The 25,221-nt window shown below is 36.3% G+C and overlaps 1 protein-coding gene across 1 annotated transcript in view; it reads left to right on the forward strand.

Moving 5' to 3' along the window:
• Window positions 1-25,221, forward strand: part of HERC1 (HECT and RLD domain containing E3 ubiquitin protein ligase family member 1) — a 215,321-nt gene that overhangs the window by 61,754 nt on the left and 128,346 nt on the right. Inside the window, exons 6-18 of the mRNA XM_060294157.1 lie at window positions 1,708-1,804; window positions 2,386-2,529; window positions 3,611-3,738; window positions 4,954-5,098; window positions 6,894-7,065; window positions 8,597-8,731; window positions 9,051-9,216; window positions 14,638-14,763; window positions 15,753-15,974; window positions 19,141-19,293; window positions 19,419-19,551; window positions 20,913-21,104; window positions 23,497-23,718. Of these exons, the coding sequence (XP_060150140.1) occupies window positions 1,708-1,804; window positions 2,386-2,529; window positions 3,611-3,738; window positions 4,954-5,098; window positions 6,894-7,065; window positions 8,597-8,731; window positions 9,051-9,216; window positions 14,638-14,763; window positions 15,753-15,974; window positions 19,141-19,293; window positions 19,419-19,551; window positions 20,913-21,104; window positions 23,497-23,718 (2,035 nt within the window). The remainder of the gene's footprint in view (window positions 1-1,707; window positions 1,805-2,385; window positions 2,530-3,610; window positions 3,739-4,953; window positions 5,099-6,893; window positions 7,066-8,596; window positions 8,732-9,050; window positions 9,217-14,637; window positions 14,764-15,752; window positions 15,975-19,140; window positions 19,294-19,418; window positions 19,552-20,912; window positions 21,105-23,496; window positions 23,719-25,221) is intronic.

Below are 25,221 nucleotides of genomic sequence, written 5' to 3' on the forward strand. Positions count from 1 at the left end.
ATTTTAAGATTCCTTTCTTTCTATGAATGTTTTCTTATATAAAAGTCTTTAAACTTAAAATTTTATTTTATACCAGAATTAAAAGTGGGACACTTCTTTCATGGGAGTTTGTCTGACAAAGTTGGCTCTCAAATGAATTTTACTTTATTATAACTTTCAATGTTTAACTTAGACATCAGTGAGCCTTGGAACATTCCACTTAACATCAGGGGGTCCTTGATAAGATGTTGAATATGGGACTGTAAGGAACTTCAGATAAATACTCTTTAAAGTTGTATTTTTTTAGTTTTTCTAGCACCTTTTTTCTTAATTCCCATTGTTTAAAATTTTCTTTACATATATATATATATATATATATACACACACACATACATATGTGTGTGTGTGTGTGTGTGTGTGTGTGTGTGTGTGTATATTTTTTTGTTTGGCCGCACCGCACAGCTTGCACGACCATAGTGGTGGCCCGGTGAACTCGAGCCACTGCTATGAAAGCGCTGAGTCCTAACCACTGAACCTCCAGGGAATTCCTTATTTATATTCTTTTAGTGTTTCATTTTATAATGGAAACATTGCCAGTTAAAAATAACTTAGTATGAATATCATGAAGGAAAAATTCCCAAAAAGTAAATTAATAATTTACAGATAAAAATTTCAGAGGTTCTTAGCATATTATTTAAAATGTAGTAGGTGCTCAGTATTTTTTATTTTATTTATTTATTTATTTTTCTGTACGTGGGCCTCTCACTGTTGTGGCCTCTCCCGTTGCGGAGCACAGGCTCCGGACGTGCAGGCTCAGCGGCCATGGCTCTCGGGCCCAGCCGCTCCGCGGCATGTGGGATCTTCCCGGACTGGGGCACGAACCTGTGTCCCCTGCATTGGCAGGCGGACTTTCAACCACTGCGCCCCCAGGGAAGCCCTACTCAGTATTTTTAATTGAATCTAAAGTTTGAATTTTCTAAAGTGAGTTCTAATTTTTGGAGATTAAAAAATGTGGAGTTATTAGTATGGATATTTTTTCTGTTATCTTTTTTTCAGCAGTTAGTGATTTTGATCAGTGTTAAAAGGTATAAGTGATCCCCAAATTATGCTGCCATATACCCTTATTTCCCTGATTCTGCCCATAAACTGTGTAGCTATTTGAGGGTAAAGAGATACTATTAGGAGTTTAATTGATATAAGCTTATATCTTAGATCTTTCTTCATTGGTAATAGTATGTTTTTGAGAGTTAACCCTGTTATGTAATGAAGTTTTCTTGATTAGCCAGGACTGGAGGTTTTGTGTTAATGTTATATTTAAAATTTTTTCATTGTCCCACGAGTGTTCAGCCCCATCCAGCTCTTTGAGTAAAGAGTTGATTGGTGATATAGTATTGTTGCAGGTGATCAGATTGATGTATTTGGGGCAGGGAGGAGTGGGCGAGAGAGTGCTGCTAGCCTTTACAGTCTCCGTGTGAATTAAGAAAAGTTGTCCTCTCTGGGTAGAAGTCAGAGTTTGTGGCTTGGCCAACAGAGGTTAGGCTGTATTTCAGCACTTTCTTGATCCTTTATGCAGGCAGCCTTGTCCTGGGCAAAACCTCCACAACTGTATATGGCACTTCTGGATGAGTTGTGAATATCAGTATCTCTGAAGTCTCTCTGTATAGGATCAAATGTGAACTCTGTGTTTAGTATCTTGTGTTCATCAAATTCACTTTGTGTGCAATACAGGTAGTTGTTTGTGTCTCAGCTGGATACAGACATAGTGCTGCTGTCACAGAGGATGGTGAATTATACACATGGGGTGAAGGAGACTTTGGAAGATTAGGTAAGATTTTTTAAAAATTGAAGTTAGTATCACAGAAAAATAGAAATGATGATGGTTACTGAGAAGTGGTGTGACTAAATTTAATAGGCCAAAGACTGTCATTTATTTTTGTTAGTTTTAAGCTCAGAGGAAGATAATTTTATATAGAGAGTACCTAGATTCTGGTGCTGAAATTTAAGGTGTAATTAAATCTAGCAAGTATTTACTACTTTGAGCAGGCACTATAGGATTTCAGGGATAAGAAAGATATCATCCTAAAGTGATCCTGAAGTGTGTTATCTAGGAGGTAGTGAAAACAAGTCAGCGTTAACGATACTAGACAGCATTAGATAAGTGCTGTGAGAGGAGCATAATAGAATGTTCTACTGATTCCGTGAAGGGACTGGGTATCTCATGTTGGGAGCAGCCTAGAAGATTAGATGAGAAGATATTAGAAATGATTCTGTTTTTCATATTTAATTGCACTTAAAAAATTCCTCAATTCTGTTAATAACTTGTAATGTTTATTCTACCTGTGAAGTAATGGCCTAAAGAAAAAGAGCTAACATTATTTCTTTGTTGTTTTGTGTGTTTTATCCAAGGTCACGGTGACAGTAATAGCCGTAACATTCCAACGTTAGTAAAAGACATTAGCAATGTAGGAGAGGTTTCTTGTGGCAGTTCACATACTATTGCTTTATCTAAAGATGGGAGAACTGTATGGTCTTTCGGAGGAGGAGACAATGGTATGTAAAAAATTATTTATTGATAGCTTTGGCCTTTTTTCCTTGACTTTTAAAAAAATTTATTTTTCAGTTATACAAGGCTATTGTAGAAAAACTCAAATGTATATAGGTGAGCAGAAATTTTAAAAATTTAAATAAATTTTTCTTGAAAAATTTGCTCTAAGCATTGTTAAAATTTTGGGAGGTAAATATATATGCATTTATATAAATATGTACATATATTTCTACATAGATGTTTTAAAAAACCAAAGCAGACCTATATATACCATAGTTACTGTCTTATAACTTGTTTATTTTTATCTAACAGTATCTTATGAATATCTTTCTATGTCAAGAAACATGGCTCTACATTTTTCTTTTCAGTGGCACAAAGTATTCTTTCATATGATTGTAGCAAAACTTACAAAGAAATTTATTATTGTTGAATATCTAGATGGTTTCCAATTTTTTTCAGTATTAAAAACAATACAGTGAATGACTAAATCTTTTTCTACTTCAGTCACTCCTACCAGTGATGCGAGAATGCTCATTTCCCCATATCCCTCAACAATACTGGCTATTAAAATTAAGATAATTTAAAAAATAGTTTCACTAGTGAAAATGGTATTTAATCTGTATTTCGTCCTTAGTGAGGTTGTTGGCCATTTGTTTTTCTTCTTTGGTGATTTGCCAAGTTCTCTATTTGGTGAATTATTGAGTCTTTTAAAAAAAATTTAAAATCATTTTATGCATACACATTCTTGTATAAGGACCTGTTTATTATATCAGCAAATTTGAAGTTAGAAGTATGACCATTAAAGGGGAGAAAGACAGCAAATTAATTTTCCATATCTCTCTTAAAGTGGTTTTAATTGCTTGATATAAAAATTCAGAAAACTATTGTTTATTGGTTTCTTGTAATAAAACGATTCATTTGTTAACATCCTCTGCTATTAGAAACTTAGAGCTTTCTAAAATGTGGACAATCTGTCAGGTTAGTGATGGAAATATTAATGATATTTATCAACATTAATACTAAGAAAAGAATAGCATTTCTTTGAAACAAGTATTTTGTTTAACTTGAATATGTTTGTTTTTATAGGCAAACTTGGCCATGGTGATACCAACAGAGTGTATAAACCTAAAGTTATTGAAGCTTTACAAGGAATGTTCATTCGGAAAGTTTGTGCTGGAAGTCAGTCTTCACTTGCTTTGACATCAACAGGGCAGGTAGGACTAAGGGATGAGCATAAAAGGTTTAGAGTATTTCAGAGGACCAGATGACTCAAAAGTGATAATTGTATTTAAATTTTGAAGTTAAAAAATACATTTTAAAGTTAATCTACTGAAATGAAATATTTTCTCCTGTTTGAAGAAGTTGAGTATCTGAGAAGGAGCCAGATTTTCTGACTGTGTGTGAGCCAGATAAACTTACTGTTAACCCCATGTTCTTTGTATTAAGATGGTTTTAAAAAAACTTTTAGCACTAAACACTGTTTAAACCTTTAAAAATCATGAATAGTGGGGGAAAGTGAGAATAGATCTTGCTGGAACCAGTGATACGAACTAAGAAGGTGATCAAAAGAGAGGGCAAGGAGAACATTTCCAGATGGAAAATAATCTGAGAGGGTTAGGTAGTTAGGTGTTTCTGAAAGAGGGTTACTCAGTCTTAGGATACTTAGAATTGTATAATCCCTTTATAAACTTGTGATTTTCTACATGCATATTTTGGCTTCCCTCTGTTTGTTTGTTGGTGATGGAGAGGGTGCAGGTATGGTGATAGACTATAATTTTGCTCCTTAAATCCATCAGTGATGACAGTGAAAAAGTGAGCTGATCACTCATTGTTTCACATGTAGGAATCTATTATGTGCCAGGCAGTGGTATAAAAATGTTTCTGACATTCACATGGCAGATGAGTAGCAAAGCTGAAATTACCATATTATTTAATTATTTTTGAAAGACCGGAATGCCTTGACGTAAAAGATCTAACGCAAAACTATTTATCATTTTGTATTTAATTACGTTAGTCATTTGTTACAATGCTGGTTGCTGTCTTAAAATTTAAAACTTCCCTTTTACATCTTTCTCACTGTGAGTTTTGTGGTAGGAATCCATGAATTGAAGCCAAAAGATGCTCACTTATTTGATGTATAGCCACTGGCAAATCACAAACCTTCCTTGAAAATCACATGCTTCTTTTTTATGAGAGGGGTAATAACTTCTGCTTTGAATGATTATATAAGATAGATTCAACTTTGAATGATTATATAAGACAGATTCAAAGATTTCAACTTTGAACTGAAAGTTTCTGTAACAACAAAAAGTTATTATTTAGTATCAAACCACACTCTTATTTAATAGATTATATTTATTTCTAAACAACGTAAGTTGTTAACCTACCATCTCAGAATATTATGTATAGTGTATTTCTCTTTGTTTCAGGTCTATGCTTGGGGCTGTGGTGCTTGTCTAGGTTGTGGTTCTTCAGAAGCTACTGCACTGAGACCCAAGCTTATTGAAGAACTGGCTGCCACAAGAGTAGTTGATATTTCTATTGGAGACAGTCATTGTTTGGCTCTTTCTCATGGTAAGATCATTTGTTTTTAAAGAAATAGTATTAGGTTTTAAAGGCACTTTCAAGTTCATACCATCCTTTTTTTCCTCCCCATTTTTCTTTGCTTTTTTTTGCCTTATGCGGGCCTCTCACTGTTGTGGCCTCTCCCATTGCGGAGCACAGGCTCTGGACGCGCAGACTCAGCGGCCATGGCTCACGGGCCTAGCTGCTCCATGGCATGTGGGATCTTCCCGGGCTGGGGCACAAACCCATGTCCCCTGCATCGGCAGGCGGACTCTCAACCACTGCGCCACCAGGGAAGCCCTCTCCCTATTTTTAACATACCAAGTTGGCTATGATTTTTTTAATTTTTAATTTATATTGGACTGTGGTTGATTTGCAATATTGTGTTAGTTTCAGGTATACAGCAAAGTGATTCAGTTATACATATACATGTATCTATTCCTTTTCAAGTTCTTTCAAAACAACACAGTGAGGTAGGCAGAGGAGTACTTACCAACCCATGGAAAGACCTAGGTTGTTCTGGGCTGGGTGGAACTGGGGAAGGTGATGGGAAAGAAGTGCATATCATAAAGGATACCATAGTGTTGCTCTTCTGGGTAAACCAGGAATCAAATTTGGTGGTTGTCGTCATGGTAGGACACACAGCACGGTCCTTGAGAGGAGGGGGAGTGAGAGATTATGTGATGGGTGGGTCATCTCACAGAAGCATGACCTCCCTTGTCATTCATCCACAGAGTTTGTTTGCTTCCTCCTGCTCAGTCATTCTCAGCCTTCCAAGTTCAGTTCAAATAGAATTACCATATGAACTGGCAATTCCACTCTGGGTATATACCAAAAAGAACCGAAAACAGAGGCTCAAACAGATAATTGTACACCAATGTTCGTAGCAGTGTTATTCACCAGAGGGTGGAAACAACTCAAGTTTCCACCAAAAGACGAATGGATAAATAAAATGGGGGTATATCCATAGAGTGGAATATTATTCAGCCTTATAAAGGAATGAAATACTGATCTGTGCTACAACGTGCATGAATCTTGAAGACATTGCGCTGAGTGAAATGAAAGAACAAATATCATGTGATTCCACTTATATGAGGTATCTAGAGTAGGCAAGTTCATAGAGACAGAGCAGAGTAGAGGTTAACAGGCACTGGGAGGAAGCGGGGATGGGGAGATAACTGCTTAATGGGTACAGGGTTTCTGCTTGGGATGATGAGAAGTTTCTGGAGATGGATAGTAGTGATGCTTGCACAGCACTGTGAATGGATTTAATGTCTCTGAATTGTGCACTTAAAAATGATTAAAATGTGTTTTATGTTATGCGTATTTTTACTGCAGTTAAAAATAAGTGAATGAATGATTGGTTGGATGGATGAGCAGATGGATGGATGAATAAATGAATGAATAAGAAAACTAGTTCAGTTCAGGGCTCATGGCCTACAGAAAGCTTTCCTGGATCCAGCCTGATTGGAACAGCCTGGGACATACTGTACTCTGATTATTAGTGCACTTGGTTGTCTCCACACTAAGCTGTGAGCTCCTGGAGAATATGGACCATGCCCTGTTCCACTTCATATCTCTGACTCTAACTAAAGGCCTGGCACATTGTGACAATTTGATAATTCTGTTTTAAATTAATGGATCTGAAAACATGGTGTGTTTGAAATGCATATTGTAGGTTTTAAATAAATGAAACAGGTATCACCTACAAAAAAAAATAAAGAAATAGTATTAAATATTACCTTCCATAAATATTTTACATTGAAATTTGGCTTTTCTTTTGTTCTTTATGTTTTGTTTTTAGATAATGAAGTTTATGCCTGGGGCAATAACTCAATGGGGCAGTGTGGGCAAGGAAATTCCACAGGTCCTATTACTAAACCAAAGAAAGTGAGTGGCTTAGATGGCATAGCTATTCAACAGATCTCCGCTGGAACATCACATAGTCTGGCATGGACTGCTCTTCCTAGGGACAGGTAAATGTGCTCATGTTTAAAATTTCTTGTGTTTTAGGGCTTCCCTGGTGGCGCAGTGGTTAAGAATCCGCCTGCCAATGCAGGGGACACGGGTTCGAGCCCTGGTCTGGGAAGATCCCACATGCCGCGGAGCAGCTAAGCCCGTGCGCCACAACTACTGAGCCTGAGCTCTAGAGCCCACGTGCCACAGCTACTGAAGCCCGCGTGCCTAGAGCCCGTGCTCCACAACAAGAGAAGCCACTGCAATGAGAAGCCCGTGCGCTGCAACTAGAGAAAGCCTGCATGCAGCAACGAAGACCCAAAGCAGCCAAAACTAAAATAAATAAATTTATTTAAAAAAAATTTTCTTGTGTTTTATTAACAGCAGAAACACTAATAAAAGCAGAAATAATTGTACTTTGTTCATAAAATACCCTCTGACTATTTCTAGTATTGATTTTTTTACTGTCATAGACATGCCATCTAGATTTCTTTCAGTTTGAATGTTGAGGTTAGATATGTTTCATAAGCAAGAAGTTATACCGTATATTAAGACACTGTCTTAATTTAAGTGTCTTTTAAACATTTTGAATTCCTACTCTGTCTCCAGATACTGATCTTAAATATTGTGGCCACGTATCAAGAGGAAGTTAAATTAAAATAATCAAAATCAGAACTAGGCTTTATTGCTTTTTAACAGTTAATTAGCTTCCATGCCCTTTATCTGGTTGTTTTTTTGAAAAGAAGCAGTGGCCATACTTTTAAATAAAGGAAGTTACTTTTTGCAGAAAGTTAGCTTTTTCCTAATGTGATAACCATATCTTATTTAGATAATCAGGTAGGTAATTTTTAGCCAATATTTGAAGATGGAATTTTAAGAAATTTGAGGTTATTTCAGCTATTTTCAGATGTATATGGGCTAATTAATAACTTAGAATGTATTATATTTGTATTCTAGACCTTTGATTCAGATGGGGTTTATTATATCATTCTAACCAATTTAAAACATTTATAGGTAATTACCCTCCAAAACAAAACCGAAAATATAATAAATTGAATATAAATAATTTGCTGTTAGTATTAAATCTGCAACTTCTCACCTTATATGTAGAAAATTGGTTCCCAAGATCTTGAAACTTTTCACAAGAGTTTTCAAGAGGTTTTCTTTTAGTAGATTTCAGTATATCACTTTACAGAGTCAGGCTATTTTTCTTAATATGAACTATACATCTTATAGGCCCTAAGAACCAGAAGGGTCTATAGTAGATCATGTGGCTCAGCCCTCTGACTTCAGGTGAATGAATAGCCAGACCTTGCAAAATAAGTAGTGGTTATGTATTTTCTTCTTGAAGAATTCTAGAGATAGCAAATTCTTGGTTTTCCTCAGTTGCATTTTTTAAATGAAGGGTTTTATCACCTTTATAATCAGAAAGGTCTTCTGTATATCTTGTTAACATCTTTCAACTTTAATAATGGTTTAATTTTTGCTTTTGATCATGTGTGAAAATTTCATGTTAAGGATTTTTCATGATTTTCATGTGCTTCCTTCTAGACAAGTTGTTGCCTGGCACCGACCTTATTGTGTAGATCTTGAAGAGAGTACCTTCTCGCACCTTCGTTCATTTCTTGAGAGATACTGTGATAAAATAAACAGTGAGATTCCCCCGCTCCCTTTCCCTTCATCAAGGTATGTTATATATATGTGTATTTGTGTGTGTGCGCACATGTGCACACACATCTATTAATTACTCATTTTGAATTTTGAGTTATTCACTTTATCCCTCAATTATATGAAACTTCTTTATAATCTAAAAAGAGAGCTAAACTTAGGTACTTACTGATAATAACCTTTAGAAAAATTTATCCATAATGTCATGAATCGTGTTTTTAAACTTACTGTTAGTCATAATTTGAGAAAAATTTTAAAGAGAAAAAAATGTTATCCAAACTAGATAGCATGTGCTCTTTTATATTCCAGAAGTTCATAGCAGTTTATTTGGTTTCAGGGAACACCACAATTTCCTCAAGCTGTGCCTGAAGCTGCTTTCAAATCACCTTGCTCTTGCGCTTGCGGGAGGGGTAGCTACCAGCATTCTTGGGAGACAGGGAGGTCCGCTTCGAAATTTACTCTTCAGACTGATGGACTCAACTGTCCCAGATGAAATCCAAGAGGTAAGCGTATAGGACTTGTAAATCTGTCGCTCAGCCACATCTCTCCCTGAGGTTGTAGCTCACAAATTCAGCTATGTATTGGAAAACTCCAATTGGATGTTCTTTCCGTTACTCCTGTTTTCTTGGTGGGAGTAAATTTTTTGGTGAACTTGTCCTTTAAGACAAAGGTCAGATGTCGCCTCTGAGAAACCTTTCATTCCCTGCTCTCCTGCCAGGTTTGGTTTCTCTCATGTATGTTCTCATCACATCACATTGTTTTGTAATTGTCTACTTTCAACTGTGTCTGTCTTTTCTACCAGAAGATGAATTTCTGAGCACAAAGACCCTATTTTATTTTATTTTTATTGTGGTAAAATTCACATAACATAAAAGTTGCCATCTTAACCATTTTTAAATGTGTAGTTCAGTGGTATTAAATACATTTATACTATTGTACAACCATTACCACCATTTATCTCCATAACTCTTTTCATCATACAAAATTGAAATTCTGTACCCATTAAATAGTAACTCCCTATTCTCCCCTCCCTTCAGCCCCTAGCAACAACCATTCTTTCTTTCTCTATGATTTTGATACTCTAAGTATGTCGTACAAGTGGAATCATACACTGTCTTTTTGTCACTGGCTTATTTCACTTAGCATAATGTTGTCAACGTTTATCCATGGTAAGTAGCATACGTCAGAATTTCCTTCCTTTTTAAGGCTGAATAATCTTTTGTTATTTGTATATATTAAATTTTTGCTCATCTGTCATTTTTATGACCTTGGAGTAAGCAGTGGTTTCTTAGATATGATACCCAAAGCACAAGCAACCAAAGAAAAAAGATAAATTAGACTCCATCAAAATTAAAAACATTTTTATGGTGGTGCTGGAGAGGGGGCGCTGAGCTGTTGGGTGTGAAGAGTAACAGAACAGACTGTATTTGCACTTGAAACTGCTGCTCAAGTTCAGATCAGGCAAGGAACAAACCTTGAAACAACCAACAAGACCAAAGAAGAGTACACTTAAGTTGAAGACACGACATTGATCCGAAACAAGAAGTTTGTGCCTACTTAGCAGCTTTGAAAGAGCACTTCCCAATGCTGCTAGTAGTCTTTGTTTAAAAAAAAAAAAATTAAAAACATTTTTGCTTCAAAGGACATTATCAAGAAAATGAAAATACAACTCACAGAATGGGAGAAATATTTGTAAATCATATGTCTCATAAGATTCTAGTTTACGGAATGTATAAAGGATCCTTACAGTTCAACAATAAAAAAGACAAATAACCCAATCAGAAAATGAGTCAAGAATCTGAGTAGACATATCTCCAAAGAAGATAGACATAAGGCCACTAAGCACATGAAAAAATGTTCATCATTGGGCATAAAGGAAATGCAAATTAAAATCACAGTGAGATACTGCTTCACGCCCACTAAATGGCTATAATCAAAAAGACTGGTAATAGCAAGCATTGGTGAAGATGTAGAGAAATTGGAACCCTCATGCATTGCTAATGGGAATGTAAAATGGTACAGCCACTTTGGAAAACAGGTAGTTCTGTACATAGTTAAACATAGAGTTACCACATACTGCAGCAGTTCCACACCTAGGTCTATATCCAAGAGAATATAAAACATATGTCCACACAAAAACTTATACATGAATGTTCATAACAGTATTATTCATTGTAGCCAAAAAGTGGAAACAAACAAATGTCTGTCAACTGCTGAAGGGATGAACAAAATGTGGTATGTCCATACAATGTAATATTATTCAGCCATAAGAGGGAATGAAGTACTGCTGTACAAGCTACAACATGAGTGAACCTTGTAAACATTATGCTAAGTGAAAGAAGCCAGACACAAAAGGTCACATACTGTATGATTCCATATATATGAAATGTGCAGAGTAGGTAAATCCATAGAGACACAAAGTAGATTAATTGGCTGTCAGGGGTTTTGGGGGAGGGAGAGTTGGGAAATGACTGCTAATAGGCACAGGTTTCTTTTTGGGGTGATGAAAATGTCCTAAAATTAGTGGTGATGGTTGCACAACTCTGTGAATATACTAAAACCCACTGAATTTTCTGCTTTCAAAAGGTAAATTTTATGATGTGTCAATTAAAAAAAAAAAAGCAAAAAAGATACAGTGATTTTCCAACTAGAGGGACATATCCCTGGGATGTAGGTAGAAGGAATATTAACCTGGTGGTGAATGGGAACTTTGAGGATTACATTTTACCAGGAACAAGGTAGTACAATATTTTTTTTTTTTTTTTTTTGTGGTACGCGGGCCTCTCACTGTTGTGGCCTCTCCCGTTGCGGAGCACAGGCTCCGGACACGCAGGCTCAGCGGCCACGGCTCACGGGCTCAGCCGCTCCACGGCATGTGAGATCCTCCCAGATCCCCTGCATTGGCAGGCAGACTCTCAACCACTGCGCCACAAGGGAAGCCCCGGTAGTATAATATTTTTGAAAGGTTGAAAAGTATTGGACTAAAATAACGGAAGTAAACTTTAAAAAAAACTATTTTTATAATTGTTTATTCATTCCTTGAGTGTTCTTTGTAGCCACTCCTTAGGAGAATCCTTTGGAGGTGGATTCTCCCAGGATGTGTACAGGGCTCTTTCTGTTCCTCTTTCTTTATCCCTGAAACTTCTGGTAATTTATCTGTTTGCAGCAATCAGTGCTGCTGCTGTTTTTTTTTTGTGTTTCTTCCTTTTTTGACACTTTATTTTGAAGCAGTTGTAGACTTAAGGAAAAGTTGCATAAGTAATAGAGTTTTCACATATGTCTCAACCAGCTTCCCCTAATGCTGATGTCTTGTATAATTACAGTACAATTATCAAAACCAAGGAATCAACATTGGTTTAATACTATTAATTAAACTAAACACCTTATTAGAAATTTTATCAGTTTTTTGCTTATGTCCTTGTTCTTTTGCAGGATCCTATTCAGGATCCCATATTACATTTAATTGGACACTTTATGGATACTGGTCAGTTATTTTATTGAATATCTCTGTTATTTTTCATGATTGCTTTTGGCAAGAATACCACAGAAATGATGTACCCTCAGTACATCATATCATGTGGTTCATGATACTGATGTGTCTTATTACTGGAGATTTTGACCTTGATCACTTGGTTAAGGTGGTGTCTGCTGGATTTCTGCATACATCAGTAACTTCTGAGAGAGGGTAGGTAGAAAATAATACTCTTTGAGAATATACTCACACTTAAATAGTTTGAGAATTGAATATCTTCATGAATAGTTGAGGCATAGTATTCTAAATTGTAAATATTTTCTCATAAGAATTGTGAAGTCATCTTCTAGCTTTCAGGTTGTTACTCAGAAAATCAACACTATTCAAATTTTTGATCCTTTTATGGAAATCTTTTTCTCTCTGGATTCTGTAGCAAGTTCTACTTGTCCTCTCTGTTTTCATATTTTAAAACGATATGAACTGATGTGGGTCTGATTTTATCCATTTTCGTGTATATTGGGGTAGACTCTTAATTTGGAAACTCATAGCCTTCAGTGTTAAGAAATTAGCTTGAAGTGTATTGTTATTTTCTCCTTATTTTCTGTGTTTTCTCTCTGTCTCTGGAACTCATTATCGGGATAATAGATCTCCTGGACCAGTCCTCTGTGTCTGATTTTTTTTAATGTCTAATTTTTTTAAAATTAATTTATTTATTTTTGGCTGCGTTGGGTCTTCATTGCTGCGTGTGGGCTTTCTCTAGTTGCGGTGAGCGGGGGCTGCTCTTCGTTGCGGTGCGTGGGCTTCACATTACGATGGGTTCTCTTGTTGTGAAGCACTGGGCTCTAGGCACGCAGGCTTCAGTAGCTGTGGCTCTCAGGCTCTAGAGTGTGGGCTTCAGTAGTTGTGGCGCATGGGCTTAGTTGCTCCGCGGCATGTGGGATCTTCCCGGACCAGGGCTTGAACCCATGTCGCTTGCATTGGCAGGCGGATTCTTAAGCACTGCGCCATCACGAAAGTCCCCAGTCCTCTTAATTTTCTTATGTTTTCTTTCCTGTTTTCCATCTTTTCTCCCCTCTACCTTATGAGAAATTTAATTTTTATATTCTTACCCCCCTGTTGAGGTTTTTATGTCATATTTTAACTTATAAGAGCTCTTTTCTTAATCATTGAGTGTTTCTTTTTTTCTAATTCAGCATCCTTATTTTAGTGATAAGGAAGCTATGACCCAGAGAAGTTACGGGGCCTAAGATAATACAGCTATTTTTTACGCTGTTTCTGATACCTGGACCTTTGTTTGGCCAAGGCCTGCTCATTTTTCAATTTTTAACCTAAAGGCCCAATCCTCAGGGAGACCTCCATGATGAACCCATAGACCATGTTAATTGCCTTTATGTATGGCTGCTCACTCAAGTTTGCATTTCTTTTTACTTTGTCCATGTGACTCCTTTCACACGTAGAATTACTTACTCAGAATCTCTTTTTCCTACTAGACTGTATGCTTATGAAAGCAGGGCTTTTATCTGTCTTGTTCATTTCTACATCCCCAGCACTTTGTAAACAGCTTTACCAGGCTCAGCACTATAGACTCAACACTAAATATTTATTGCATAATGACTAGTTACTTAGTGGCAAATCCAAAATATGTATTCTTTTTTTTTTTTAAGTCTTTATTGAATTTGTTACAGTATTGCTTCTGTTTTATGTTTTGGTTTTTTGGCCGTGAGGCATGTGGGATCTTAGCTCCCCGACCAGGGATCAAACCCGCACCCCCTGCATTGGAAGGCAAAGTCTTAACCACTGGACTGCCAGGGAAATCCCCAAGATATATATTCTAAGTCTTCTTTTTTTTAAAAAAATTTTATGCATGAATTTTTTAAAAGGATTTATTATTTATTTATTTTATTTTTGTCTGTCTCGGGTCTTAGTTGCAGCACACAGAATCTTCGTTGAGGTATGCGGGATCTTTCATTGCGGCACATGGGCTCCTCGTTGCAGCACACAGGCTACTCTCTAGTTGTGGTGTGCAGGCTTCAGGGCACATGGGCTCTGTAGTTGTGGCGTGCAGGTTCCAGAACATGTAGGCTCTGTAGTTTGCAGCACACAGGCTCTCTAGTTGAGGCACATGAGCTCAGTAGTTGTGGCACGTGGGCTTAGTTGCCCTGCAGCATGGGGGATCTTAGTTCCCTGACCAGGGATCGAACCACGTCCCCTGCATTGTAAGGCAGATTCTTTACAACCGGATCACCAGGGAAGTCCTTCTAAGTCTTCTTAAAGACATCTAAAGAAGGACTTGGCAAGCTTTCTTTTATTCATATACCTCCTTCTTTAGACTTCCATGATCCACCTTCTTTAGACTTCTTTGCTCTTAATAGTCAGTGGATTTATTTTTATGTTTTTCTATTAAAAAGATAAGAACCAGACCAAATAAATCTGCTTTTCTTTTTTATATTAGGTGGTAATTGAAACTCTGTCAGTGGGAGCAACCATGCTGTTACCTCCATTACGAGAACGTATGGAATTACTTCATTCTCTTTTACCCCAAGGACCTGATAGATGGGAAAGCTTGTCTAAAGGACAGGTGAGCCTTTGCATGGTATCTAAGTAAACCAGTACTATATTACAAAAAAAAAAAAAAAAAAAAAAAAGATAGACTGAGAGGGAAATAAAGCTAATCGATTGCCATGTGTTCAGGGAATAATACTTAACTTGATGAGTCTGGTAAATCCTAGTCTTTAATGTTTTTTGCTGGAAGAGTTCCCAGATTTTTAATGAAAGTGAAGCAAGTGATAACTCATTAAATGATTTGGGGCTAATTATTAAAATTATGTCTAATTTTTCCAGTGTTGCTCACACTGTCAAACCAGAGATCTTTTAGTTTATTTGTAGTATTCTGAGTTGAAATCAAGGGCATGTGCTGCTGTTGGTTCCATGCCCAGAACTTTGAAATAGCTTACATAAAAAGTAAAAGATGACTGTTGTGAAAAAGTACTTGATGATATGAGTATGCTGCTTCTTTCCATTTTTATTATCTTATGTACGTTAAAATAAGTACATTTTGTTCAACCAAGTAGAACAATCAAGTGTCGAGTTATAGATTTGAGGGAAAAATCTGGCAGTATAATAGCCACAGATGCTTTCCAATGAGTATTTGGTATTAGTTTAGATTTCAAGTGATTTATTTTAAACATTAGAATAAATAGTTTCATGGGTAGTTCTGTAGAAGAATGTGTAGTGTAATTTATCTGTTGACATTGCCTACTCCTCTTACTTATAGTGCTAAAATCATTATGTAGAGTGTGCCATTTTAGCTTAAGAGTTTCAGATAGTAAAGGATGTAATAAAACACTATAAGTTGCAATTTCTCAAAAGGTATTAGTGGGATAGCTTTTTAAAAAATTATAGACTTCCTAAAAGATTATTGTTCATTAGGATATTAAGTGAATTAGTTAGCATCATTAGTATATATTCCCCCCCCCCCCACCGCGGGATCCTTTTTTTACTTTTCTAGTGCATTTTAAGCTAATTATTATTTGTTCCTATTTCATCGATGGAAATATTTTTCTTTAGAGAATGCAACTGGATATTATTCTAACAAGTTTGCAAGATCATACCCATGTAGCCTCCTTACTTGGCTATAGCTCACCCTCCGATGCTGCTGACCTCTCTTCTGTATGTACTGGCTATGGAAACCTGTCGGATCAACCTTATGGCACTCAGAGCTGCCATCCAGACACCCATCTGGCTGAAATTTTGATGAAGACTCTCTTAAGAAATTTAGGATTTTATACGGTAAGTTGCTCTTTTTTTGTCGTTAAAAAGAATAAATAAATAAAACTTGGGTTGGTTTTGTTTTGTTTTGTTTTGTTTTTGGAGGGGGTAGGGATCACTTTAGGTCAAGGTATTTTGACATTTAAACGCTTATGAAATAAGTAAAACTAAACTCCACTCTCTGAAAGGGGAGAGATATGTCAGATCTTCTGAAATATTGTGGGTGCCAAATGACTTGTAGTTGAGAGTTCCAAAGAGATTTGTTTTGGAATTTTACCAATTTTTTTCTGATATTAATGTACAAGAATAACAGGTAAAAATATTCAACAACATTTTGCAAGAGAAGAAGAATGAGGAAAGGATTAACCTTACCAGATGTAATCTTATAATTAAACAATGTGGTTTAAATTGTTTAAAAATAGGCTGGTCAGTTAATTAAAATTATTATTTTATTAAATTATTAAAAATAGCTGGTCAATAGGAGAGAAGACAATGGACAGTATAGCCCTCTCTGTATTAGGATGCCCTTAGTTCTTCCTCCCTGGTGTTTCTTAGATCCGTCACTTTTTTTCTTTCCATTTTTATGGCTTCTAATCCATGCCATCACGACCTAATGGTAATAGCAGTGTTATAGCTGTTGCCACTGTTGCTGGTCTCCTCTCAGCATCCTACTGCTAGAATAACCTTGTTGTATTAAATAACCTCATTTTATTAAATCAGAACTTTTTCAGACCCTTCATCATTTGGCTTACACACCACACTCATCTGAACTCATGCGTGGCACACCTATTTCCTCCTCTCTCTTCTTGTCTACCAATCTATCACTTCTTTAACACTTGACTGTTCTTGGAAGCCTTGCTCAAATAACCTTTTCTAACCATGTAATTATAACTGCATACCTCTCATCAGTTTTTAGAGTCAAAGTGTACTATGTGACTTAACTTTGAATAGTTTGTGTATCATTTCATATTGTCTCCTGCTCTTCAGGGTCAGGTCTGTATATTCTTTTTCTTCTGTACAAGTCTTAGTGTTCTGTTCTGCCCAACTTAAAAGGTTGTTGACTAAGTCAGTGACAGTTGTTCCTATAGAATTATTTTCTTTCAGATTTAAGGATGTAAATTTGAGCTGATGTTTGGCTGCAAATGGAATGGGAACAATGTTACAGTGTATCCATTTGGTATTAACTGAAATTTTTTCCCAAAGTTGTATTAAAGTAGTGCCTTTTTTATGCCAGTAGGGCTGAGGTAGATGTGTATATTATATGGAAATGGAAATAAAATACTAACTGCTTTTAGGCTGAAAATCATAAATTTTTGTTTCTTTCTGATGTAATGTAACCAAATTTGTCATGTTCTAAGATTTTAAAATAATGGTGCTGGTCTTAGTCTGTTTGGGTTGCTGTAATAGAATACCACAGAGTGGGCCAGCTTATCTACTACACAGATTTATTTCTCACAGTTATGCAGACGGGAAGTCCAAGATCAAGGAGGCAGCAGATTTGGTGGTGCCTGCTTCTTGATTCATAGACAGCCGTCTTCTTGCTGTGTCCTCACACAAGGGAACTCTCTGTTGTCTCTTTTGTAAGGTCACTAATCCCATTCACGAGAGTTCTGCCCTCATGACTTAATCACCTCCCAGAGGCCCCACCTTCAAATACCACCACATTGGGTTCAACATAAGAATTTTGAAGGGACACAAACATTCATTCAGTCTCTAGCAGTGCCAATTTGGCTGATTATAAAGGTGCTTATATAGGAAGGGCCTTAAAATGTTCTGTGACTCTGTCTTGCATATTTATAAACAAAGACCATATTTTATGCATAAAGATGTTCATCACATCATTATTATAAGAAAGAAAAGTTGGAAACAACTGAAATATCTAAAAGTTGGGGAATGGTTTAAGTACATTATGATATATATACTCAGTGGAATATTATGTCTCAAATTTTATGTACACATGGCTTATGAAAACATGTAAAATATCTGTGGATCTGTTAGAAAAGAGAAGACTAAAAATAGAATATGCAGTATTATGAAAAAAAGGAAAAGTCACAAAAAAAAAATCAGGAAAGAAATACACAAAAAATATTAGATACGGTGGTTGACTAAATGGTGATTTAAAGTTTTATTTGTTTTTTTTTTTTTAACGGTACGCGGGCCTCTCACTGTTGTGGCCTCTCCTGCCGCGGAGCACAGGCTTTGGACGCGCAGGCCCAGCGGCCATGGCCCACGGGCTCAGCCGCTCTGTGGCATGTGGGATCCTCCCGGACCGGGGCACGAACCCGTGTCCCCTGCATTGGCAGGTGGTCTCTCAACCACTGCGCCACCAGGGAAGCCCTAAAGTTTTTTAAAATACAGTTTTGGTATTTTCTAAATTTGTTACACTATTTCTGTTTTAAAAAAATATTTTTAACTTGAAATAACTTAAAACTCCCACAAGAATTACAGGAAACTTTCAAAGAACTCTCCTGTACGCTTCAGCCAAATTTGCCTTTCCTTGTTTCCTTTCTTCCATCCATCATTTGAGAGTAAACTGCAGATGTCATACTGGCTATTCCTAAGCACTTATATTCTTAAGAATTAGGACATTCTCTTACATAACAACAGAACAATTATTGAATTCAGGAAATTTAACGTTGACACAGAACCATTGTATAATATAGAGTCCATACTCAAATTTCTACAGTTATCCCAGTAATGTCCTTTATGGCACCCTCCCCCTGCCCCCCAAATCCAGGATCATACATTGTATTTAGTTGTCATGTTTCTTTAGGCCACTTACTTCTTTTATAATCAGAAATAAATTTAATTTCTAAGAATTGTGTTCTTAGAAATTCAAATATGTGAAAACAAAACCTTTACATAGGAGGTCAGGAAAGCAATAGTATTAAAATGTTGAAATGTGTTGTCTTTGGGTATTGTTTTCCTTTTTCTTGTTTTCCGCATTTTCAAAGTTTTTGTGGTGAAACCACAAAAGTTTTTGTGGTGAAACTTTTTAATGGAAAAACAAATTGAGATTGCTTGATAAGTCTTACCACCTTATAGCTAATGACAGCATAGCAAAGATTTAAAGATTAATAATGGGAGAAAGGAGACAGTGCCTTCTTAAATCAGAATCATTTATGGTAGGACATTAATTTCACTTTCAAACACTTCAAATATAATCTTAATTTATGTATCATTTTAGGATCAAGCATTTGGGGAGCTAGAAAAGAATAGTGATAAATTTCTACTTGGAACATCGTCTTCAGAGAACAGTCAGCCTGCTCATCTTCATGAACTACTATGTTCACTGCAGAAACAGCTGCTGGCATTTTGCCATATCAATAACATTAGTGAGGTATGTGATTCTTTGCCTTTTATGGTCTTTTCTCAGGGACCTTGAAACTCAGATATTTGGGTAAGCCATGATATTTTTCTACCTTGAATCTTCCAAAGTAGTAATTTAGGAACTTCTTTCCTCAGAACTCAAGCAGTGTGGCATTGCTTCATAAACATCTTCAGCTCTTGTTGCCTCATGCCACAGATATTTATTCACGTTCTGCAAATTTGCTCAAAGAAAGTCCTTGGAATGGCAGCGTTGGAGAAAAATTAAGAGGTGTGTTTGGTACTGGGTTTCATATTTAATCAGTGGTTGTAAAGCAAGAGTTCTTGGCCTTTCCAAAGCTTTAAGAGGGCCGGAAACCTCTGAGTGGAATAGGAATGACGTTGAATCTCCTTTGTTATCGAAGATCCCTTTGATCTTGGTTTTGGGGTGATGGCAACAGTGATTGATCTAATTAATCTTAAAAGATGCTAATTGGTGTGACAGAGGTCTAATTTAAAGGAATTAGATGATATATACTCAAAAAGATTAATATTAAATGGCATAAAGTGAGATTTTCATCTATTTCTTTACTTTTCTTTAGCATTTACCATCTCTGTCTTGAAATGCTTTCTTTTCTCTGGTCTTCTGTGTAGCCACAATCCTGTATTTACACATCTCTCTTTGCCCACTCTTTTTCAGTCTGTTCCTGTAAGCTCCTCTTTTTGGGGCATGCCCTTTAATGTTTAGGATCTTCTGAATTTTGCCCTCAACCCTCTTTTCTCTGAGAATGATCTTATCTGGTCCTGTTGTCTTTAACCGCCATGTGTATGTTGACTGCCATATATGCATCTAGCTGAGAACTCCTTTTTTACACAAGAGCTTTTCTCTAGTTACCTACTAGGTGCCTTTTCTTGATTATTCCAAAGATAGGTAAAATTTGGTAAGTCTGTCCAAAAGCAACTTATTTTTGAAGTTTCCTCACTGAACAAAGAAATAAATAAACTGAGAAACTAAAACCATTGCTTACTAGACACTTCCATTTTGTTGTTCCACAGGCGTCTAAAATTTAATTTGTTCAAATTGAGCTCATCTCTGAATAGTCTTCTTGCCCCCAAATACAATAAAATATTGACACAGAATTGATTAAAAACCAATACAGATAATTAAAAAAACCAGATGTTTTGAGGTGATTTTAATTTAAAAAAAGTAAATTTGGTTTAAAAAACATAAAAGACTTCCTACAGTAGAATGTAAGCACCATGAGGGCAGGAATTTTTAGTTCTTTGTTCACAGCTGTACACCTTTCACCTATAATAGTGCCTGATATGTTGTATGTGTTCAATAAATATTTCTTGAGTAAATCTGGAAATGAGAATAAATTTGTGAATGAGAAATTCGTAATGCATTTTAAGGGAAGCAGCTATAATCCTTTGAATTTGTTGGCACAAGGATATTTGTGCTTTCCCATGTGCTTTTCCAAGTGTCTGTTGGTGACACTTTCTGAAAGTGAGTAAATACTAACCCAACCCTAGCTACCAGAGAGTTATATAATAATTCAACGAAGAGTTCTAGGGAAAAATAGTATTTATTAGGTTTTTTTTTTAAGTTTGTTTGAAACAATTGATGCCTGTTAAATTTCTTACCCTTCATAGATGTGATATACGTCTCAGCTGCAGGCAGTATGCTCTGCCAGATTGTTAACTCCCTACTGTTACTCCCAGTGTCGGTGGCTCGGCCTTTATTGAGTTACCTCCTCGACTTGTTGCCACCTCTTGATTGCCTTAATAGACTCCTGCCAGCGGCCACTCTTTTAGAAGACCAAGAGTTACAGTGGCCTCTTCATGGTAAGTAAAGATAATAAAGGAGCAAATAATGCTCTTGAGAAAAGTTGTTTCTCTTGCATGCATCAGGTAAATCATATCTGACACTTGGTTGTTTAATGTACTCAGAAGATAAAGTTGTTACTGTCTAAGAGCTTATAGTGTGAAGTGGGCAACTGAGATGGGAAAATTTAAGAAAGTTGCTTATATATAAGTGTCACGAATAAAGTCTTTATCCGATCATCAGGCTTGAAATATATTTCATTGATTCCAAGACATGCTTTTCTTCAAATTTTGACATGGCTTAATTTGGATACATCTTACAGTGGATGATAGGAGGCATTGTTTCATAAATCAGTCAACAGCATAATGACACGTTTTACAATCAATGAATTGATTTGTTTTATTTCTTAAATGCAAACGTTTTTAGTTTTAAATCTCTATTCAACAGTAAAATATTTTGTATTTTGGTTGGATATGTAGTAGATAACTGAATGTAAAAGATGGAAATTGGAAACCTATCTTTCTGTGTTTTTCTTTTTAGGTACTTTATAGGAAATAGCATTTTGATTTTAGATGTAATATGTGAATTCACTCTTAATTTATAAAATGTTGATGATTTTATTCCATTGAATATATCTTAAAATATCATGTCTAGAAAGCATCAATGTATTTTTCCATTGAAGTCTGTCTATCCTAAGGCTATCAAAGGAGTTTCATTACTGAAATCTTAAAAACCTTTCAAGTTTAAATGAGGTCACATGTTTTATGGAACGAATCCTGGTCTAAGGCATAAAAAGATTTAGATTTTAGTATTGGCTCTATTGGCTCTATGATCTTGGGCAAGTCACTTATTTGAAGGCTTGGTTCCTTCTCCTGGAGAGATTGGGATTGGACAGAATACTTTGAGGGCCCGTCTTATATCCCATTGTTCTGTGACAACTGGATTTAGATGAAGTCAAGTGTTAAGGTTACAGCTGTATCAGGATATTGATTAGGCTTTATATGGAGCCATTCCAGGTTTACTCTTGTTTTTCTAAAGCATCTCAGAATTTGCTAAGACTTACTCTATTTGTATTAGGCGAGGAAGGTGTCATTTTATTTTGGATTTTTGCATCTGTGTTCATAACTGATTTTTTCCCATGATTTTCCTTTATCATGCTATTCTTGTGTCATTTTTACGACCACAATTATACTAACCTCATAACATCAGTTTGGAATCTTCCTTTTTTTCCCTTTTCTCTGACATAATGTGTGTAATTTAGGAGTTATCTCTTCTTGAAGGTTTATAAGAGTTTATAAAAACTATCTGGCCTGGGCTTCCCTGGTGGCGCAGTGGTTGAGAGTCCGCCTGCCGATGCAGGGGACACGGGTTCATGCCTCGGTCTGGGAAGATCCCACATGCCGCGGAGCGGCTGGGCCCGTGAGCCATGGCCGCTGAGCCTGCGCGTCCGGAGCCTGTGCTCCGCAATGGGAAAGGCCACAACAGTGAGAGGCCTGCGTACCGCAAAAAAAAAACAAAAAACTATCTGGCCCTAGTGTTTTTTTTATAGATAGGTTTTTGGCTATTAATTTTCTTTTTTTAGTGGTTTTTGTTCTCTTACAGCTTTTTGTTTCTTCTCAAATCCATTTCAGAAATTGATATTTTTTCAGAAAATGTCATTTTGTTGGTTTTCAAATTTATTGACACAAAGATCATAATATTCACACATAGTTTTTAAAAATCTCTAGTGTATCTGTGGTTATATCCTCTTTTTGTATTTTTAATTTTAAAATTTATGCCATCTTTATTTTCTGGATTAATTTTATTACAGGTTTGTCTATTTTATTAGTGTTTTCAAATACCCAGTTTTTGAATTGGATGATTTCTTCTGTTTTTCTTTTATGATTTCATTGATACCTCTTCTTATCTTTATGGCTAGCTGTAGTTTTTTTTTTTTTTTAAGTGAAGAACTTTTAAAAACAAATGTACAATAAGAAAGCATGGATCTGGATCTTAGTATAGGACAGATCTGAATTCAGGCCTTAAAAGCATTGAACAATACTAAGTGTCATTTTACTAGACTCTTGTTTTGATTTTGGAGGGATGAGCTACCTCAGTCACTCACTCTTAAGGTTGAAATTTGATCTGGATAGTGAAAAGTAGGAATAGAATCAATGGGAGATAATTCTGCCACGTACTGTTTCACTGTTTATCTCAAAATCAGTAACTTTACAAAGCAGATTTTTATTTGATGGCAAACTTATCTGAATGTATTTTAAATTAGCCTACTAAAGAGAATATATACAGAAAGTGTTATAATCTATGTTTTCATTATAAAATTATTTTGCTTCAGTGTCTTGTTGCAGTGCAATATAAATGAAAAAGCTTGAGAATCTTAAACACCAGATAAATTACTAATGATTTTGTTTTCAGGAGGGCCAGAACTGATTGATCCTGCTGGTGTGCCATTACCTCAGCCAGCCCAGTCCTGGGTGTGGCTTGTTGATCTGGAAAGAACAATTGCTCTTCTTATTGGGCAGTGTCTTGGTGGCATGCTTCAGGGTTCGCCTGTGTCTCCAGAGGAACAGGACACTGCATATTGGATGAAAACACCACTTTTTAGTGATGGTGTAGAAATGGATACCCCTCAGTTAGGTAATGTGCTTCTCTGCAGCATTTAGAATACGTGCTTCTGTTTGTACCTCCTTTGGAGATTTCTCTTATTCTGGGTTTGCTGAATAGAGAACTGATAGAAAACTAATGCAACATTTGCAGGGTAGGGGATCCAAGACTGTAACTTGGAGCCCTCAGAAAAACAGTTAAGTCCTGCAGCATCGTATAGTGCAAAGAGCCCCTGAACTAGGGAAATGTACGTCTGGTTCTACTCTGTTTTTATTTATCACTCATTTTGAGCAAGTCATCTAACTTATAAAAATGGGAAAATGCTTAATTACTTGTGTTCTGGGGCTTGGAGGTTATGAAACTGCTTCATAGAAGGTTACTGACCATGACTTATGAGGGCTCAGGTCATAAACACCTCTCAGTTGTGAGGGCCAATCCCTTCTCCTCCCAGCCTGTCCTCCTTTCAAGCTGATGTTACCTTGTGTGATTCCTTATTTTTTTCCTCCCCATTTATGGTACCTTTGGGGTTTCCTTTCCTGCCTCATCTTCCATTTGTCTACTTTGATGGTAGGCTAGCTCTCAGACTGTCTGAACATGAGGATTTCTCCAGTTCCTGAATAGATGATGTAGTTGTTTTATCTAGGATTGGTCCTTTAATCTCTCTGAACCTCTAATTTCAATCCTTAAAATAATGAGTTAGATTAGATAGCCCATATGGTCTTATTAGATTTTATTTATTTATTTTTAAGAAATATTTATTTATTTTGGCTGTGCCAGGTCTTAGTTGCAGCACATGGGATCTTCGTTGTAGCCTGCGGACTTCTTAGTTGCGGCATGTGGGATCTAGTTCCCTGACCAGGGATCAAACCCGGGCCCCTGGCATTGGGAGCTCAGAGTCTTACCCACTGGACCACCAGGGAAGTCCCTAGATTTTAAATTTATTATTTCTCTGATAAGAGAAAGAGACTCAGACAGTGTCCAAGAAGCAAAATCTAAGAGAAATCTCGATCTAAGAGAATCTCCAGAGGAGAAACGAAAGTAGAAACCATGACAAAAATCATGGAGATTTCTGCTTTGGGGTTGGAGGGTTGGAGGGTGGGAGTGAGAGATGTTGAAGATTTTCTTCCTTTTCCAAATAGGAGTGTATATTCATTGTTTCATTTATGAACCAGAAAGTGATTCCAGCCATGGCTGATGAATGCTAGACTGGTACTTAGGAATGTTTGTATCAAAAAAAGTAAAATCATGTTTTTTTTCAAGAGGTATTTAACATCATAAAGGTAGTTCCAGTGCTATCAGTGTTTAGCTCTGTGATAGTCCCAAATGTCCTCTTGAGGACAAAAGTATCTTTATCTCTACCTTCCTCATATTTCTGTTATGTGTACTTTACTCAACTGGCCTTTGGTATGAATATAATCAATTTCAGTTTTAATGTTAGTTTTCACTTTTTAAATTATAAAATTATGAAACTATTAAAATGTTACATTTTATGTTTAAATACTTGCATATATTGGACTTCCCACAGTGGTTAAGAAT

This window comes from Globicephala melas, chromosome 2 (genome assembly GCF_963455315.2).
Source record: "Globicephala melas chromosome 2, mGloMel1.2, whole genome shotgun sequence".
Classification (NCBI taxonomy): Eukaryota; Metazoa; Chordata; class Mammalia; order Artiodactyla; family Delphinidae; genus Globicephala; species Globicephala melas.